At 39.1% G+C, this 19,246-nt stretch overlaps 1 protein-coding gene across 2 annotated transcripts in view; it reads left to right on the top strand.

The window, feature by feature from the left end:
- The first annotated feature begins 3,829 nt into the window (after positions 1-3,829).
- The window catches only part of LOC111141391 (glycerophosphocholine phosphodiesterase 1), a 52,971-nt gene continuing 37,554 nt past the window's right edge, over positions 3,830-19,246 (top strand). Inside the window, exons 1-4 of one of the 2 annotated variants that reach the window (XM_022493902.1) lie at positions 3,830-3,882; positions 9,182-9,258; positions 11,979-12,075; positions 16,219-16,303. In XM_022493902.1, the coding sequence (XP_022349610.1) occupies positions 9,210-9,258; positions 11,979-12,075; positions 16,219-16,303 (231 nt within the window). In that variant the 5' untranslated portion in view covers positions 3,830-3,882; positions 9,182-9,209. Of the gene's footprint in view, positions 3,883-9,181; positions 9,259-11,978; positions 12,076-16,218; positions 16,304-16,964; positions 17,805-19,246 lie in introns of those variants that run through there. The other variant, XM_022493903.1, reaches the window with a different exon arrangement.

Raw genomic sequence — 19,246 nt, 5'->3', positions numbered from 1 at the left:
CAAGCACTGTGCTGGGATGTGCAGATCAATAATACAGAGTCCTTGCCCTTGAGACCCTAATGATAGGAGGGCAAAGTAGAGACATAACAGATAAAGGCAATCAAGTGTTAGTTCTCACTCTCATTTTTGTTTTATAGGAAAAATAACAATGGTACGGCATAAGCCAACAAGTTGGGAGTACAACAGAGAGCAGAATCATTGCCTCTAATCTCCCCCATCTAAATCATTCACATAATAAATGCACCACTATTGCCAAGAACCTCTGCCTTCCTGACTTCACTCCCGGCTCCCTGGCGCTCTGCCAGCCGGGAGGGAGCAGCTGGGATTTTGAGGCCGCTGTGTGGTAGTGGTGCTGTTAGAGTCCTTTTGTTCAGAATAAGGATATGCCCAGAGGACAACAGCTCATTCTGTGGACAGTCATCAATAGTTTCACTAAAATGATAAAATGGTAGCCAGTCGACTGTTGAACAATTTGAGCCATAATGGTAATTCCCTTGGGGAGTCCATTTTAATGCAGAATACATGAGAGGCATTTGGAAAGACAAAAAATAATAAGTGGAAAGGGCTAAAAACAAAATGGCTCAGTTCAGCATTTTCTGATGTAACTCGTACTTCTTAGTTTTATGTCTTCATTCCTAGAGCCCATAAGGCAGATGCCTTCCGGAGTTGTAATTATGTTTATGTTACACGTGGTCATTTTTCTTCAGAGACTGTTTCATCACTGGTTTTACCAATGTATTGGTCATTTACAGATAGTATCCTATTACTCTAAATATGAAAATTTGAGCTAACACCTCTGTGGGGCTGGTTAGTGACCCACAATGGGACCCACAGATGCCTTATTTATAGATGAAAAGTCACTTTAGTCAAAATCAAATTGAAGATGTCCCCATTATGAAAAACGATTATTTATACTCAAAATGTCAGAGATGGGGAGGGGCAGGATTCAAGTCTAGGTCTGGCCTCGAAATATGGAGCTTTTCCATCCATATCATTACTGTAACCAAGCTAGTGTTAGTTTGTTTCTTGGCAACCCACAGTTGGCAACACCAAGTGAGTTGTTGTACAAAGAAAAAAAACTTTATTTGCAGCAAATAAGGAGATGACATAGGACAGCTTCCAAAGTCATGACTCCCTAAGAATGGGTGAATGGGTACCTAATGTTTAGGGTTAGGATGAATATTTAGATAGGGAAGCCTTGTCGGCATGTATAGGGTCAGGCATAAGGTAGAATATGGGCCTTAAAGAAACATGCCTATAGGTACATTGTTATGTCCTGTAAATGGGGTTGAGGCTCCTCCTTGGCCAGAGATTTTAATATTATAATGAGGTGAAAGTAATGGTAGGTCATTCCATCAATCACTCCATGGTACCTCTGCACAGGCTAAAGTTGGGGTTTAGCTCAAAGGGCCTGGGTGTTCTGGGCCAGGTAAGTCTTGTTACGGCGGTTGCTATCACCTAAGGCATGGTTTCAGGTTTTCATTTGCCTGAGTTGAGAGGAAGGAAGAACTGGAAGGAAGAACTTAAGGGAAAATATAAGACGACAGCAAGTACAAGCAGGTAGGCTGTAAAGATCAGATCTTGGAGTCTAGCTGGGGACATTACCACCTTCAAAAAGGTTAAGGTATAAAGTGAGATCATGCCGGGTTGATTTTAGGCAAATGAGATAACCTATTTCATTATGTAATCAAATAAGATGTTAATCTTTTGTAAAATTCATTACATATGGAGCCCCTCTGGAAATTATGAGTTAATTAACCGCATTAACCATGTTTTTGAAAAATTGTAACATTCCACAGAAGTGACAGGAGGAAAGAATATATTCTCTATATTCTATTTCAGTATCTCAATATCTCATATAAGTTGTAATCTAAATATGTTGCACTAATTTTTTTGAAGATAGTTATTTAAGAGAGAGAGAGAGCATGAGAGGAGGAGGATTAGAAGGAGAAGCAGACTCCCTGCTGAGTGGGGAGCCTGATGCGGGACTGGATCCTGGGACTCCAGAATCATGACCTGAGCTGAAGGCAGTCACTTATCTGTATGTTGCACTATTAAAGAGTTTCTAAGCAAAGTTTTGTAAAATGGCATTTCCCGGAGTATCTTCTTCCCCTGTATGGGTCCATGTTTCTTTGTTCTCATTATTCTTCCTATCATCTAATGCTACTGGTTTGTTTTAAATCTTGAAGAAGTTCCTCAGCTTCCAACCCACTGATGACATCTTTCAAATATGTATAATTCTTCTATAATTTCAATAGGATTTAAGGAAAGAACATGGATTTGGTCCATCAACCAACTATGAACATCAGACAAATAATGGCTTGACTAAGTGGTGATCACAGGAAAATAAAGATCTATTATAAATATTTAAGGGACGCAAACTCGAAGGGAAGAAATCCATCACTGAAGTATGACTAACAACAGAGAAATGAAACTCCAAGCTATTAGGAATTGTACAACAGCAGACTTGAGCAGATAATGGTACATAATTGGGAGGAAATTTTAATTCTTTAAGAAATTTGGGATTAAAAGGAGTGCCATCAAGAAACCATTGCATCCTATGCCTGGCACAAAGCATGCACTTAATAATTATTTAGTAACTGAATGGGTGACATTGTCAGAAATGCTGTGGGATCTCATCCAAGCTGAAATATCAAGTTGTGAGTCGTGAGTGGTTGTGAGTGCTTTGATTTATAAAACCAGAAACTCTTTCTAAACCTAGTGTTTATCTAATACAAATGCTTTTTTTAGTAGGCCCATTTCAACCAATTCGCAATTTGGAGCTATCTCTTACTGCAAGAGTTCTTCGACACCCACTAAAAAGGTGGTTCTTTAATTTTCAGGATCTCACTTAAATGAAATATTGATAACGTAATTTTATATTAGAGGTTAACCAGACGTTAACTTTGACGCTGGGAAGGTAACACTTGAAGTAAGGTAAGTGGCAAATGCTGATTAATTTTCTGGGAACTTCAAAAGAAAGAAAAAGCTTTTTTTTTTTTTTTTTTGGTATGGTTGATTTTTCACAAAATCATAAAGTACATTTGCAGAGAGAGTCTGTGAGGGTCTGTCTAACTTTCGGAAAAGTTCCTTCAAACTTCAGTTTGCATACAAACAACCCCGGCGTCCTGTTAAATGCAAATTAGATTAGGCAGGTCTGAAAAGGTCCTGGGAGTGCAATTTTGACAGCTCCCAGGTGATGCTGCCGGCGTTGTAAGAGTTTGTGTAGCAAAAGTATAAACGCTCCAACATCTTAGGTCACTCAATTCTCGTTTTCAACTTAAAAGATTTGGTCCAAATGTGCTCGCTGTTTTGTAACGAAAGAAAGTTCCCAGAAAACACTAAGCCTGCTATGTTCCCTCACTTTTGAACGGCAAAAAATGTGATTCAGAACTGCAGCTCCGGCCTCCACGTTTGGTCGTCCTAAGGTGGCTTTGGGGACCAAGGAATGCGTCTAATACCCCAGTCCGGGTGTTGGCGCTGCACCTAGCTGGGCTCTGGGTCTGCGGAAAACACTCACGGGCGGGGGAGACCCCGGGGATGCCCTACCGCCCCCGGTCGCCGACGCTAGCCCTTTCCAGGAACGCGCGGGCCCGCCCCCTGCGCGCAGTCGCCGATTGGCCAGGAGGCGCCGGCGTGACGTCAGGCCCCGCCCCCTCTCCCCTCCGGCCCCGCCCCGCGGGGTGGCCTGGCGGTTTGGTCTGGAGCAGCTGAAACCGGTTTGAGCGGAGCCGCTTCCTGCCGCTCGGCGCCGCCGCGGGCTGCCTGGGGGAGCGCTGGCGAGGCGCTGACGCCGGGTGCCCGGCTTCTCGGCCCGCGGCCCTCGCTCTCGAGCGCGGCGGCGACGACGACGACGACGGCGCGGACCCGTAGACCCGGCAGGTGAGGCGGGCCGCCAGGCCTGGTCCGGCGCTCGGTGCGGAGGCCCGGCGGCAGCTCACGTGGCGGCCGAGCTGTCAGGGCGGCCCGGCCGGGGACGCAGCGGGGCGAGGGGTGGGCAGCGTGCCCCGGCCCCCGCGGGCACTGCCCTCTCCCCCACCCCCCGGGAAACAGCGGCCTGGACGTTCGAGCCGGTCCGTCGGTGGGCAGCCTCTATCTGTTTCCACTTTTATTGTTTGCTGCCACGATCCCGTTGGGCTGCCTGGTGCTTAGTTCCCCTCCGAAAAATTTGTCAAGTGCGGGATTCTCCCTGTACCAGAATGCATAGAGCGTAGGACCGCCACGAGTACGCGAACTTAGGGAACGAAGAAACAAAAATTGCCACTGAAGTCGTTCGTGCACCCCTAGCCCGCAGCATGCCCCTCGCCTACCCCGACTCGCTCTGTCCATGCGTAATTCAGAGTCCAGAGTGCTCACCATTACACCATGGAACCGCCTGTCCATGCGTAATTCATAGTGTTTTTGCAACTGCTTATTTTCTGAAATTGCCTAACCACATAGTTGAAGGCGTGCTTGTATAATTCAGTTATTCTAAAAAATAAAACCCCGAAGTCCCTTCTTATTCTAAGGAGAGGTCCCAGCCATAGACATCTTTGCTCTCCATGCAATTTTGGGAAATCTGCATCTTCTCTTTTTCCAAAACTGCACTTGGCCCAAGGCTCTGCAGATAGCCTTGGTGACTTCTGGGGGAAAGCCTCGATCAGTTAGGGGCTTCATCAGCCCCCCTCTCACCCCACTGCCCGGTTATAAAGGAAATCGTTCATGAATTCAGTCATGAATTGTAGAGAATTCTTTCATTTTGAGGCAGCTGTGGAGTCCGTGTAGTGTCGACATAGAAGAAGACAGGAACCAGCAGGATGTTTAGACTTGATGATGTTTTCTTCATGGTGTTCTCTGACCCTCCCTATTCTTGCCTGGTAACTACCCTCTCCTCTACCTCTTCATGTTCTCCCTCTTGCTACATTTTTGACAGTTGTGACTTAGTTAAGAAGTAAATACAAGCTGTCAGTCCTTTTTTCAACTCCTGATGGTCTGGGTACAAATAATTCAGGATAAAGCAAACAGGTAAAACTGCACACGGCCTAATCTGTTCTGGACTTAAGAACCAGGGCGAACCAGTATTCTAGACAAAATAAGACTTAGGAAAGTTCTGTTCAGAAAAATAATGACCACGAAAGAAATCTCATAGTGACAGAGTAAAATTTGATACCTACAAAAAGTAGGTTGATGAATCAAATCCTTGTATGTAACCTAACCAGGGAAAGTATATGAACTAAACTATACATGAAATAATATCAAGACAAAGCGAAATGGAAAACTTTACAGCATTGCTTAGAAAGTTGAACCAGGAATAAAGCTGGCTTAGTGAAATCTCCAGAAATGCTTTCTTTATGAAAATCCATTCGTTTTTGCATACATTTGTTTAAAATACTGGCTCAAGTATACTGGGGTCAGAATAGTGGGGTCATAACGATCCTCCAAAAGGATGACCAGAAATTAACTCAGGAAAACGTAGGCATTTCATATATTCCTTATAGCCAGTTATGAGAACCAAAGCTGCTGGAGTCTAGGAAAAAGCAAGACTTGGAAATGGCTTTTTTCTTTGAAAAAATTTGAAGGAAGACAGAGATGTTCTTTTTGGCCAGAAAAACACATTTTAGCTAAAAATATCTGTGCTCTCAATTTAGCTCTAAACTAAATGTTCCTGTACCTTGGTTTGCTTAAATACCCCTTTTGTTCCTCAAGCTGGTAAACCAGTAAGGTCATGTGTTGGGATAGTTTCTCTGACCACAAAAATAAAGTAGAATTTGTTTCGGCAGGTAGTGTAAACTCTGAAATATTTCTTGAATGTAAATTACAATGTCATACTTTACTGATTGCTTAAGTCTTTAAAAAAGTGTTAAAATACAGTTAGATGCTACTCAAAATCTCAGATGAGAATCCTGTTTGATATTTATCTTCAAAAAACACAAAATAGAAGTTATATATAAAACAAATTGAGTTGGTTAAATTACATTTACTATGAGCTCATGTACATGAAAATGGCTAGATTTTTTCATCTGACTCTTGTTTTGTTTATATCTGGAAGACCTCCCCAGTCCAAGTTGGGATGATGATGATGATGATGTTGGTGATGATGATGATTTTTTTGGCTTGTTTGAAAGAAGAGGAAGTGTTGGTGGGGGTGTAAATTTTGCATTCCGCAACAGGACAGTATTTTACTTTGTCACTACTGTTGTGGTGGTAGCTGGGTGCCAAAATTGTGCATGCCAATCCTGCACCAGAATTTTGGCCTCTGTCCACGATCAAGTAAACTGGTGTAGGAGCAGCTCCCCAGGCTTTTATTTGGTATGGTATTAAATTGTGGGAGGAGGACGGCAGGAAATTAAACCAGACTATAGGACTTTTGGCAATTCAAGTGGAAAATGATGCTTTGTTGACATCCAGGAAGGTTTTTTTTTGGGGGGGGGAGGTATTTTTGTGCTTGTGTATATAGTTTTGTACAGTACATTTACTGCAGTTGTTACCATAGCTGTTACCAAGTTACAATAGCCACTTTTACAAGCAACCTTAAGAATGAAAGTCAATTTTAATAATCAATTGAATTTGTAAGTTTCCCATTTAATGCAGTAGAAATTTAGAGGTAATTTTGTGCCAGTTGTTGATTTTAATACATAGGAATAATTACATTTGATTTCCCTAAAATTGGCTAAAATAGATATTTAAAATTGATCATAAAATAGTTGTAGCAACTGTGTAATTATGCAGATGAGATTATGTAGTCCTTTGTTGAAAACTGTGACTGTAAATACTGGGTGAAAGTAGAAGTTGTAGGTTGAGATTAAGCTTGGTTATTCAGCAGTTTTGCTAGATGATGGGGCTTTTTGCTGTGTCTCAAAATTAATTCAGTTATGTAAAAGCCAAGCTCTTTTGCTAGTCTTGAGGTTTCTTCATATAACATAAAATAAATGTTAGAGTGTGGTGTTTAAGTGAACTATTTAATTATTAGAAGGGAAATAATTCCTTTTCTTAGAATTAGTACTCTGATTCCTATCAGATGTCATATTAAAGGAGAGCTAATAAGATACTTGGATAATGATTGCTTAATGAGGGGGTTGACAGTCTACAGCTATTTTTAGATTTAGAACATTCTTTGGCAGTGCTAGAACTGGATGTATATGCTTTAAATAGATCATGTTTATTCTTAGACACAAATTATTTTGATCAAGGACAGGATTTTCTCTAGTGCACAGTCTTAGGTTTTCTAACTGAAATGGTAGAGTTACAAATAGGGAATTCTGTATTCAGGTGATATGAAACCACACTGACTGGTGGTCTTGTTTAATATGAATATTCAACATTTACATTTAATCACTGATGTGAGTGGGATGATAAATAGTTCATAGCAAACATTGAGTCTAGATTCTTGGCCCTCATAGCAGCCCCTGTGGATCAGGTTTCTCAGTCTCAGCCCTATTGATATTTGGAGCTGGACAATTATTTGTGAAGAGCTGTTCTGTGCATTACATGGTGTTTAACAGCTCTGTTGGCCTCTCCCCACTAGATGCCAGCAGTATCACTCCCAGTTGCGACAACCAAAAAGGTCTCTTGACATTGCCAAATATCCCTTGGAGGGCAGAATTGTCCCCAGTGAGAACTGCTGCTGTATATTACCGTGACTTGGAAGTGTAGTTACCTGAGCAGCAGTGTTGGTTGAATGGTCGTTGCGGAGTTGGGTATGTGTTCGTGGAGAGGGAAAGGGAGCAAAGGGGAAATAGAAGAATGAATAGCTATAAAAATTACTTTATGGTTTTTAAAATAATGTAGAAATACAAATAACCTTTAAGCTGGTAACTTAATGAAATGATGCAGGGTAAAGACATTGGAATTGTTTTAGGAATATTGGTGAATTGGGGCACAAAATTTGGGGGAGGGTTTGGAGAAGTTATGTAGAATCTGCTCTTTGTGTAGAGTATGTGTTCTTTCTATATATAAGTTATATAGCACTCTTTCCAATTGATACTGTATATATTTTTAAGAAAATCTGTTATCTTCCCTCAGGTACTTAAATTAGGGAGTGGTAAACAGATTGTTTTGGCTGGGAAAACAACCAAGAAATGAAAAATCGGCTATGGAGACAATGTGAATAAGAAATCGAGGATTAGGGGTTTAGATTTCTATAAGTAATGGAAGTAATTCCAAGTCAGGGACATGAGGAAGAATTTTTTTTTTTTTTTTTTTAAGATTTTATTTATTTGACAGAGAGGGAGAGTGCACTAGTAGGGGGAGCAGCAGGCAGACAGAGAAGCAGGCTCCTTGCTGAGTGCAGGGCTCCATCCCTGGACCCTGGGATCAGGACCTAAGCAGAAGGCAGGTGCTTAATTGACTGAGCCACCCAGGTGCCCCTGAGGAAGAATATTCTAACTGACATAAAATATTATTAGGAACACAGAATCCAAAACATAGCTTAGAATACTTAGGATTTTGAATGAAATTCAGACCGTACAAAGAAAGGCATGTATGTAGGATCAATTAGAATCAACAGGGTTTGGTAATAGATCACAGAGTTGAGACTTTAAATTTGAGTCTACAGAACTAGAGTAATGAAAGTCCTATGGTTAATACAGAGAAAATCTGAAAAGAGTGGTTTATGGGGGAGGGTTTTTTTTTTGTAAGTTATTAGTTACATTACTTAGAAGCAGAGCCTGCTTCTTGTTGCAGAACATAACTAGTTTGTTTCAGTGAATGGTACTTAAGTTCTTCAGTTGTTTCCTTGTTATTAAATTTGTAACCTTACTGAAGTAGAAATCCTCTCTTGAGCCAAGTTTTTTTCTATCTGTAGTTGTTTTTTTTTTTGTTTTTGTTTTTGTTTGGCTTTTTTTCCCCCTCCATCATAACATGAACCTGGTTGGGAAAGATATGTCGAATTTGGAACAGCTGCTTATCAGAAGAGAAAGTTTGTAACAAGAAAATCTTAAATCCTTTAAAAAAAAGTGGACACACTTGTTTTGCATTTTTTCTGGTCCGTACACACAGAATAGGTTTTAATATTAGGTCTTAAAAATTTCTAGGTATTTCATAAATAATTCAACCTTTATGTAAGTTTTCTGAAATCTTTTGTTCATAGTTTTGATTTCTTTCTTTTTTTTTTGTTTCATTTTTTAATTTGTTTCTTGGTGGCAGCTATCTAGAGCTAAGATTTTTATATATTTTAAATGACATCTTTTCTTTTTTTTCCTAGCTCAACATTGTAAAGTAAATCCACCAGAATGACACCTTCTCAGGTTACCTTTGAAATAAGAGGAACTCTTTTACCAGGTATTGTAAAGTTTTACTTTAAAACAAAATTTTAAATGAGTATTTTTCCTATCTTGATTGTCTTAAATATGCTCTTTGTTATTACAGTAGGCCTCATTTTTAGATGAAACTATCTTTAGGACTTACCTGATTTCAGAAATGTGCTTGGAGTGTAATAAGAAAGAAAAACATACTTGCCCAAACAGTAAATGTCTTAGTGTCATATTTTCCAAGAAGGCTGTGAATGTATTTAATTTTGCACAGGATGAAGACTATGGACTATGATTTTTAAGTACCATGAAAATGAGGGAGATTTTCCTAGTGCAAGAAGTTGGTGAAATATTTGGTTAAGATAACTTTGTTCCCTATTTGTAAATTTTTTGGCTTATTGTATTTTTTGTTGTCTGCTAACACAGTGTGAAGTAATTTTAGGGTAAATAGCATATCAAAATAGTATCAGGCCTGAGGCATGTATCTCCTCATTTAATATACTCACCAACTGGACAGTTCCCCATATCTGTTACATTCTTTCCCTCTTTTGGGCCTTTCTTAAAATTGTTTCCTCTGTCTAGATCTGTGGCCTCCCTTCTTCCCTTTAACTCTGCTTAACTCTAGCCCTGCATTTAGCTAGGTTAGGATTCCTGTGAAATTAAGGGTTCCAGGACTTTTTGTAGTACCTACAGATTTTATGGAATTATTTGAGTAATTTTGTTTATGGATAGATTGTCAGTTCTGTGAAAATGTGACTATTTTGTCATGCTGAGTGCATGTACCTAACACAGTGCCTGACTCAGAGCAGGAGTAAATACGTGTTCAAGGAATAAATAAATGATTAACTCTGTATGTCCAGCATCTTTGGCCTAGCAGCAATCAGAGCGGCTGACAGAGTGTATATTTGTCCAAATTCAAATTCTTAGCCAAGATGATCTGGTAGAGAGCTCTCATTTCTGGGCAGGATTCTGCAGATTGAAAATTGCTAGTCAGCTGATAAGTTGGCTCACTGGGGTCAAGAGCTCACCTCTAGTCCAGTGTGTAGCCTTCTCTGTGGAGAGAAGACTGCAGAGCTGTATCATACCCTTTCAGGGAATTGTTCTTAGACAACTTAAGGTAGAAGGAACTGGCCATGTCAGGCATAGGGACCAACCACAAAATTAGCCCTAGAAGGGTGAGCTTGGCGAGGTCTTACTCTCAAGGACTAGAGGGAAGATAGTGGTGGATGTGAATATAAGAGAGCACTGTGTGCACAGCAGTGTGTTTGACTCTGGGAATGAATATTTGCATATAGCAACAGCTTTTATCTTTCTTTTTAATCAGAGAAGGTAGTGATAACCTAATTACAAAACAAAATCTGGTTGCTCTAAAGGATTGGTGAATATTTTAACATGAAATCTCTATATATAACCACTCCATTCTTGACAAACATGTATTTAGAACCCCCAAAACTCCTGAGTGATTATTGCATTTGAAATTTTCAGTTAAATTTTAGATAGTCCAACCTTAAAAAATGCTCATGAGGGCGGTTAAAGCCAACTACAATTCTGGCTTTACTAGAGTAGCGCCTGAAAGCCACTTGGAATGTAGAGGAGTTTGTCTTGAACTTTGTTCACTTGGCATCAGTTCATTATCTTTTTCTCCATGAATTTTAATTATAGTAATTCAGAATATATTGCTATGTAAGTCAAAGACTTCTCCATACTTCTATCCAAGAATTTTTTTAAGATTTATTCATTTTAGAGAGAGCATGTGCAAGCTGGGGTGGGGGTGCGGGGGACAGGGTGAGAGTGAACCTCAAGGAGACTCCCTGCTCAGTGTGGAACCCAACACAGGGCTCAATCCCATGACCCAAACATGAACCTAGCCAAAGCCAAGAGTCAGATGCTCAACTGACTGAACCACCCAGGCACCTTGTAGACTTTTGCTGAATGCATATAATTCAGCAAATACAGGTGACAGTTGTATTTTGGTTTGTCTATTGATGAGAAGTGTTCAGGTAAAACAATAGTCATTATTTTAGTAAGGAAAACTAGATTTTTCACTAAGTCTTTGGAAGAAGTTTTGTTGTTGTTGTTGTCCCATTGATAATTTTCTTAATCTTTAGTTTGTTTTAATAGCCACTGTTTGAGTTCCTGGAAAATATTGGTTACTATTTCTCTAGAATACTTCTTTGCATTTAGTGTGTGCCTTTTTTTTTTTTTTTTAAGGATTTTATTTATTTATTTGGCAGAGATCACAAGTAGGCAGAGAGGCAGACAGAGAGAGAGGAGGAAGCAGGCTCCCTGCCAAGCAGAGAGCCCGATTCGGGGCTCGATCCCAGGACCCGGGAATCACAACCTGAGCCGAAGGCAGAGGCTTTAACCCACTGAGACACCTAGGCACCCCTAGTGTGTGCCTTTTTAAATCAGAAGCTGCCTTGAAGGCAGGAACTGTGGCATGATCACTTTGTCTTCTTGGTACTTGTTATTAGCTCACTTAAGTGGTTGAACAAATGAAGTAAGTTCATCCCTATCCATCCCTCCTTTTCTTTGGTTTTGGTTCTGTAGAGTTAGGTCAAGTTAAGAAGGCAGGTATTGGTGTGGTACCTAGGTCTGACACATGTCTCAGTGGGGCTCTGCCGTCTCTGCTAGTGGGGGCTCTGCATCTAGGTGAACTAGTGCAACTGACTGCTCTTTTCTGGCTTCCTAAAACTATAGTCTGAAACTTCCTTACTTAGCCCACTATAACTGGTTGTTCTCTTTCTTTAGGAGAAGTTTATGCCATATGTGGGAGCTGTGATGCTTTGGGAAACTGGAGTCCTCAGAATGCTGTGGCTCTTCTTCCAGAAAATGAGACAGGTGAAAGGTAAGAAGGGTAATAACAGGTTACAGAATGATTGTGATACCCAGATTAGAAACTTGGAGGGTTTCTAAGATACCTTCATGTAGTTTTTCTCTTTTAATTTTTATGATAGTTCTTGCGTGTGCATAGAGTGAAGTAGTTGTACAAAGTCGGTTGTTTAAAAAAAAAAGTTTCTCTGTTTCTTAATTTCCCACTTCAACTATTTTCAACTTTTGGCTGGTTCTTTTGGTAGTTACCACTATATTTCTAAATAATAGGCTTATATTGCTATTTTTTATTTTTTTAAGCTTTTTTAAGGTATTATCTTTTAGCTTTCAATATATATTTATATATGGATACATATATCTATATGTATATATATTTTTTAAATTTTATTTATTTGAGAGAGAGATCAAGAGAGAGAGAGAGCACACCAGTGGTGGTGGGGGAGAGGCAAAGGGAGAAGGAGGAGCAGACTCCCTGCTGAGCAGGGACCCTGAAGCAGGGCTGGATCCCAGGATCCTGAGATCATGAACTGAGCTGAAGGCAGACACTTTACCAACTGAGCCACCCAGGTGCCTCTCGGCACATATTCTATTTTTTTTTTTTTTAAGATTTTATTTATTTGAGAAAGCAGGGGGAGGGGCAGAGGGAGAGGGAGAGGGAGAGGGAGAAGCAGGCTCCCCGCCTATCAGGGAGCCCAATGTGGTGCTCTATCCCAGGGATCATGACCTGAGCCGAAAGCAGTTGCTTAACTGCCTGAGCTCCTCTCCATACATATTCTTGATAAAAGATCTGATTTTTTCTTTAGCCTATAAAATATTTTTCTAGAGCAGAGTGTGAAACAGGTATTTTAGCTAATATACTGAAATGAGTTTGCAACTGACATTAAATAGAATGCTAAAGTTAGTGTGGGTGTATTGGTGCATTGCACTGTTGAAAGAAGGGCCTGGGTGCAGGTTTCAGTTCCACAGTTAACTGCAATCTTGGGCAGATCTGATTTCTCTAGGCCTGGGTTACCTCATCTGCATGATAAAGGGGTTAGGACAAAATCAGTGAATATTAGAGATATTTGGGGCGTTATGGGTTGTCAAGATATATATGTGGGAGGTAAGGAGAGAGGATACTTAAACAGTATACAAATACATGCAGTGCCCCTAGGGAGAAACACCAGACTACATATTATTAAGCTCAACTTGTTTTCCATGTAGAGCATGGCTACTGAAAATGTGGCCTGTGGGCCAGTGCTAGGGGGAAAAAACAACAACAACAACAAAACTTTAGTTTTTCTAATAATCAGTGCATTATATGAGAAATACATAAATTAAGAGCAAGCATTTAGAAATGTTTATAGCACTTTGAGATTGTTAGGGCATTCATGTATGTCACCGTAGACTCACCTCTTGTTGTGCTGGATACATAGATCAGAAGTGTTGGTTACAGGACAGACAAGCAAACAAAAACTGGTCTTTTGCAGCAGATAGCTTGAGGAGCACTGATGACAGAGCAAAAGAAAATAACAAATATAGTACCATAATGCAAATTAAGGAAAAGGAAAACAGGGACACCTGGGTGGCTCAGTCAGTTAAGCATCTGCCTTTGGCTCAAGTACCTCATTGGGTTAAGCAGGGAGCCCGCTTCTCCCTCTGCCTGCTGCTCTCCGTGCTTGTGCTCTTTCTCTCTCTCTCACAATATAAATAAAATCTTAAAAAAAAAAAAAAGTCTATAGAACATCCTTTTTCTACTTGTTATTGTGACATATTTTCTCAGCCAGTTCGCAGTGGTTTTTATAAGTGAAGTTGATAATACTGGAATCACAGAGGAATGAAATGTTTATTCCCTTCAAGTGGCTATTTTTTCCTCCATTTTCAGTTCAGCCACTGCTCTCTGAAGTAAAACCTTATGCCTTTCTGAACTTGTTCCTAAAACACACCTTGCTCTGAATGTTTGAGCTGCACTGTCACCTGTCTTAAGTCCATTTCAGCTAGCCTGATCAAAGTTATGTGAACAGATGAGATAGCACTTAACTACATAACTTGAAGGGACCAGCCACTTTACCTTGCTGACATGCACTGAAATGTAATTGATTCACATATGGCAGATAAACAGTGTTTCACATGGAGAAAGGAAGTAGGTGATACAAGAGGATACAAAAAACATTTGCCTTGGACACCATTCTTGTGTTTTAGAATTGTGTCTATTTGGATTTCAGTGTCTTGTGCATCTAAGCCCTTTGTACAGAGCTCCTTTTCAGAGTCTCTTAAGCTTCTTCATACCTGTAGGCTTATAGTGACAAGAGCTCTGTTAGGATTTTTTTTTTTTTCAACTTACAGATAATTTGAAAATTGTGGTATTGTTTCCTAGTAATGCAGAAAATGTGGGTCACTTGTGGTTTTATTTGCTCTTGTAGATTTTATGGTATTTTGGGGGAGGATATGAGGGCATTCAAAATCAAGCAGGTACACTAAGCCTTATTGCCCCTCTTTCCTGACTTTTCTTGAATTTCATCAGATTATATTCATTTTTGATGTCACTGAACAGTTCCGGTTCATTTTTAACTTTGCAGCATTTACTTAGGAAGGTAGAATAAAAAACTCAGTGCTTTGCTCTCTGCATCTTTTTCATTTAGTGGTTCTTAACCAGGGGCTCACTTAGACTCACTTGTGAGGGATTTTAAAAAATACACATGTCTAGATCCTACCCCTGGGGAATGAGGAATAGTGCATGAGAGAGGGACCCCATACATTTTCAGAGCTTCCTGCTAATTCTGCTGTTCACATCTGAGGCTGGCTTCACATTATCTGGCTGACCAATTTATGAATGAAATAGTACTAGAAATTTGCCATTTTTTTGTAGCAGAGATGGGAAATAATTTCACCTCAGAGTTGGTAGAGTGTTCCTGGAATGCTGTGTTGAAAAGGACTCTGAGGCTTATCAGAGAAAAGTAGTACGGGCGCCTGTGCTGAGCATTTGCTGGTCTTGCTTTATAGCAGTGGCCCTCAACCAGCCTTCTGTCTTCACCTATCCTGTGCAAACTCCACCTGACCAGGCTCCACCCAGACCTCTGGAATCAGAGTTTCCCAGGGTGGAACCAGGGCATATGTATTTTATTACTACTAGATTAATCTAATTGTTGACCAGGGGTGACAGGTGGTTGTGGGTATTTTGTTGGGAACCCAGGATTGAGTCCGAGTGAGAATAATGCCCTAAAGCCTGCCTTGGCAGAGCCAGGTGGGAAACAGCGCTAGCCATCTGGTATCGTGGAAGAACATTTGGAGCTGATGTTTATTCACTAAACTATTCATGCTGAAGTAATGTTTGGGTAATGGTCTATGACAGCAGCTCTCAAACTTAAGTGTTCATCATCAGAGTCACCTGGAGGCTTGTTAAATTACAGATTGCTGGACTCTCCCCCCAGAGTTTCTATAGTAGGTCTAGGTGTGGCCTGAAAATTTTGGATTTCTAACAGTCTCCAGGGTGATAGTCATAGTCCTTGGATTATACTCTGCTTTCACAGTTGAGTCAAAGCTTTAGAATAGCAGTAGACTATGTTAGCATAGCATAGTTCAGAGGAAGACATTGAGTTGAAACGAGTAAGATATAGATCCCAATTTGTTTGGCCAGGGGATTAGCCAGAAGCTGGGGAAGAAATCAGGACAAGGGACACTTGGGAATGCGAGTATAACTCATTTGCCTCAGCCCCAAAGCCTCTTAGCAGCCCTGTAACATCTCTAACTAAGTGGAAAGTCAGAAAAGATTCTGACTCTTGCTTCCAACTTTGTGTTACTTTTTCTGTTTAAAATACTTCTCCTTGTCTTTGTATGGCTGGTTCCTTCTCATTACCTAGGACTCCGCTCAGACTGTTCTTCCTCATTGAGGCCTCTCCTCCAAAACTTCCTGTCATGTCAGAAAGGTCAAATAGCCCTTTCTATGTATGTTTGGTTATTTGTCTCCCTTCACCAGAAAGTAATCTGCTTGAAGATAGGGCTCTTTCTGCTTTATTCTTCACTGTGTTCCCAGTGCCTGATGCAGGGTCACCCTGGAGTATAATTCTGTGTAGGAATAAACAAGTGGTATTGGTCACAGACCTTGCTGGAGGGGTTTTATACATTATGAAGTCTATGCATTGTAGTTTGATATTAATGCTTCTGCTCTTTTTCCTCACAGCATGTTATGGAAAGCAACCATTGTACTCACTAGAGGAGTATCAGTTCAGTATCGCTACTTCAAAGGGTGCTTTCTAGAACCAAAGGTATGTTTTCTTTATCTCGTTTCCAGTTTCTTTAACAAACTTCTTTCAAAAGCAACTAATTTAAGTTTGGAAACATTGAAAGTAATGCGAGTTTGTTTTGATCAAATAAGGGAAACCGAACTCTAGATTAATGATATTTTAGTGCTAAAAAGCAAGCAAGTAGCCACTTCAGAGGCAGACGATGTCTGCAGTGGAATTTTTAAAAGACTAATAGTAAGTATATTCTGCAGTATTCTTGTTATGAAATTGGTTTTAATGATAAACGAGTGTTCTCAGTAGCTGTGCTTTTTCTCTAACTTTTGTAAAGTAACCAGTTAAAAGGGTTTTCTTTTTGTTTCATTTTTTAATTCTTACATGGTATAAATACATTTGAAAGAGTATATAGCCAGCTTTAAGTGAGTAATTATTTTTAAAAATTATTTCATAAAAGCCATCTCTTAGTGGCTGCATTTGTTTTAACTCCTGTCAGAACTGAAGTAATTCCTCTTAGTTTTTTTTTTTCAACCATGGTGTTGATAGAGTAGGATCTTTTCTGAAGGCCTTCGGAGTATCTTAAATCTAATCTGCTTGCTCACAATGATTTATTATTTTGGGATTGTTTTCATATTTAGAAAAGAAAAAAAAAGTTGATTCTTTCCTTCTTATTTTAAAGATGCTTATTTCCTGAAAGGATTCTTTTCCTTCAGTTTTTTATCTTTGAGTACACTTAGGCTGCATGTGAGCACGGGTTTAGGCAGGCGTCTAGGAAGCAAAACGTGGATTAAACCGTTTTAAAATTTTTATTTCCCTTTGGGATCATTGAATACTTATTACATGTGAAAAATGCAAGCAGCCACTGTTACCTCATTCTCTTAGCCACCATTATAGAAAAGAAAAAACTGACAAAGCCACTTCAGCTGTCTTTTGCACCTATTACGTTTCTTATTCCAACAATATATTGTAAATACTCAGTAATTAAAATTACATTATGGTTGATCGTTGTGTTGGCTTATCTTGACAATAGTCTCATTTTAATGACTTAATATCATTTTTCTGGCTTAAGGGTTGTGCATTGTGGCAGAGTTTTTCAGTTTAAATTGAACAGTTGTGCAGTGATAAGTAGGTCATAGCACTCATGACATTGAAAGTTAATTTGAGGATCCTGGTATGTGAAATTTGTAATACATGAAGTCAACTAAATTTTACTTAAAGGGGCATTTGGACAAGACAAATCATAATGAATCCTTTGGGCATAGTTTTCTAAAGTAAGACTATTGTCAACATAGATCAAATTAAGCCAACCTACAGTATTTTCCCTCTTCATTGAAGTGTAACCAAAAGCAGCAAATCAGTCCAAACTGCCTTCTGAAAAAATTGGCAAAAAGTCTGCTTACAGTAAAAAACAAGTTTTTCCCCCTTGTAATACTTGCAAAAGTTTACAGTATGTGTTGGTGAGTGTGTTTCTTTAAGTAGGTGCTCTGTATCGTGTACACATGTACCGTGTGATGCAGGGGCTGCCATGGTAAGTATGTTTTTCATGGACTAGAGTAAATAGCTACATAAAATCCCATGCATATAGCTAGAGGTTTTTTTTTCCACATGCCAGCTTAAAGTGACACTTCTTTTCTTTTAAAAGTTGGTGGCGCTCTTTAAATGACACTTAATTTTAAATAGAAATAATTATGAAACTTTGTCTCAGTTGTGCATTGTCAAATGATAAAACTAATGTGCAAAGAATCTTAAATTGTAAAATGAAATTATTGGAATATATATTTTATAAATATAAAGAATGATAGGAAAGCAAAGTAATTATGAAACAGTGAAAAGCTGAAATGAGTAATAAGATTAATTTTGCTGAGGTAGTCTACCCAAGCATTTGTAGAGCCTAAGCTAAAAATCTTGTGGTCTTGTCAATTGACCTTCATATTTCAGTTTTTTTACCTATAAAATGAAGGGCTTGGACCATAGATTTCTTAGATCCCTTCCATTGTGAAAATTTTATTGCAAATAAATAAAATTTTACCATTCGTATTTTCTCCTCCTTTTTTGCTCTTTCTGGCATATTCTTTTTAGTTTATAAGAGTCCCTTTTCTCAACTTTTTATAACTAACTGTTGACTTCTACTCTGTAGAATTAGAATTAGGTGTTAATATGTTGATTTTTAAATAATTTTACAGGTGACAAATCAAATACTATCTTGAACATAGCAAACAAAGGTTGTAGATATTCTTGGAATGAAAACACAGGTGGGAGCTGCAGATGGCCCATTAATTTCACATCTTCACCAGAGATAATTTTTCAGTGTGAACAAAAATGTGTAAAACATTTTTTTAGTCCATGTCCATCCTTCTATACTTGTGGGCAGGATTAGTGATGTAACCTGATGAAATGTTAGCCAATTTATAATAATGTTGTCTGTGATTTTTCCCTTAATTTCAATGGAAATAGCTCTTTATTTTTTAGTAACTTCTGTTTCTACTTTTTATAGGTATTCACATTCACTCATAGATTTTTTTATAAACCCTTATTTTGTTCTTAATTTCCCTTGATTTTTGTTTAAATCCTTTAACAAAAGAATCAGTCATCTGTGATAGGCAGATCATTGTTTATTTATAGAATAGCCCAGGTATCTTATTTTGTTGAGTGGTTTTCTTAATAAAATTCTTCCAGATGCTAAATACCTTCAGCTGTTAACCTGAGACTTGAACCATCTCACAGATCTCTGTCTGCCTAGCTTCCTTCACCTCACACTTTAGTTACCCATAAGTGACTATTTTTCTTATTAGTCTTATTCAAAATCGTTATTTTTAAATGACTGTTGGTCTGGCCTTGCCATCATAAATGCAAATTCCTCAGAGCCCCTTTTACATGCCCCACCCCCCTTTTTTCAAAATGTGGAAAGACAACAATAAAATTTTAGAAGTTTTATTTTTCATGATATTTGAAAGCAGTGATACAACTTGA

Source organism: Enhydra lutris, unplaced genomic scaffold (assembly GCF_002288905.1).
Source record: "Enhydra lutris kenyoni isolate GAN:26980312 unplaced genomic scaffold, ASM228890v2 scaffoldscaffold6, whole genome shotgun sequence".
NCBI lineage: Eukaryota > Metazoa > Chordata > Mammalia > Carnivora > Mustelidae > Enhydra > Enhydra lutris.
This window is presented reverse-complemented; position numbering and strand designations above follow the sequence as displayed.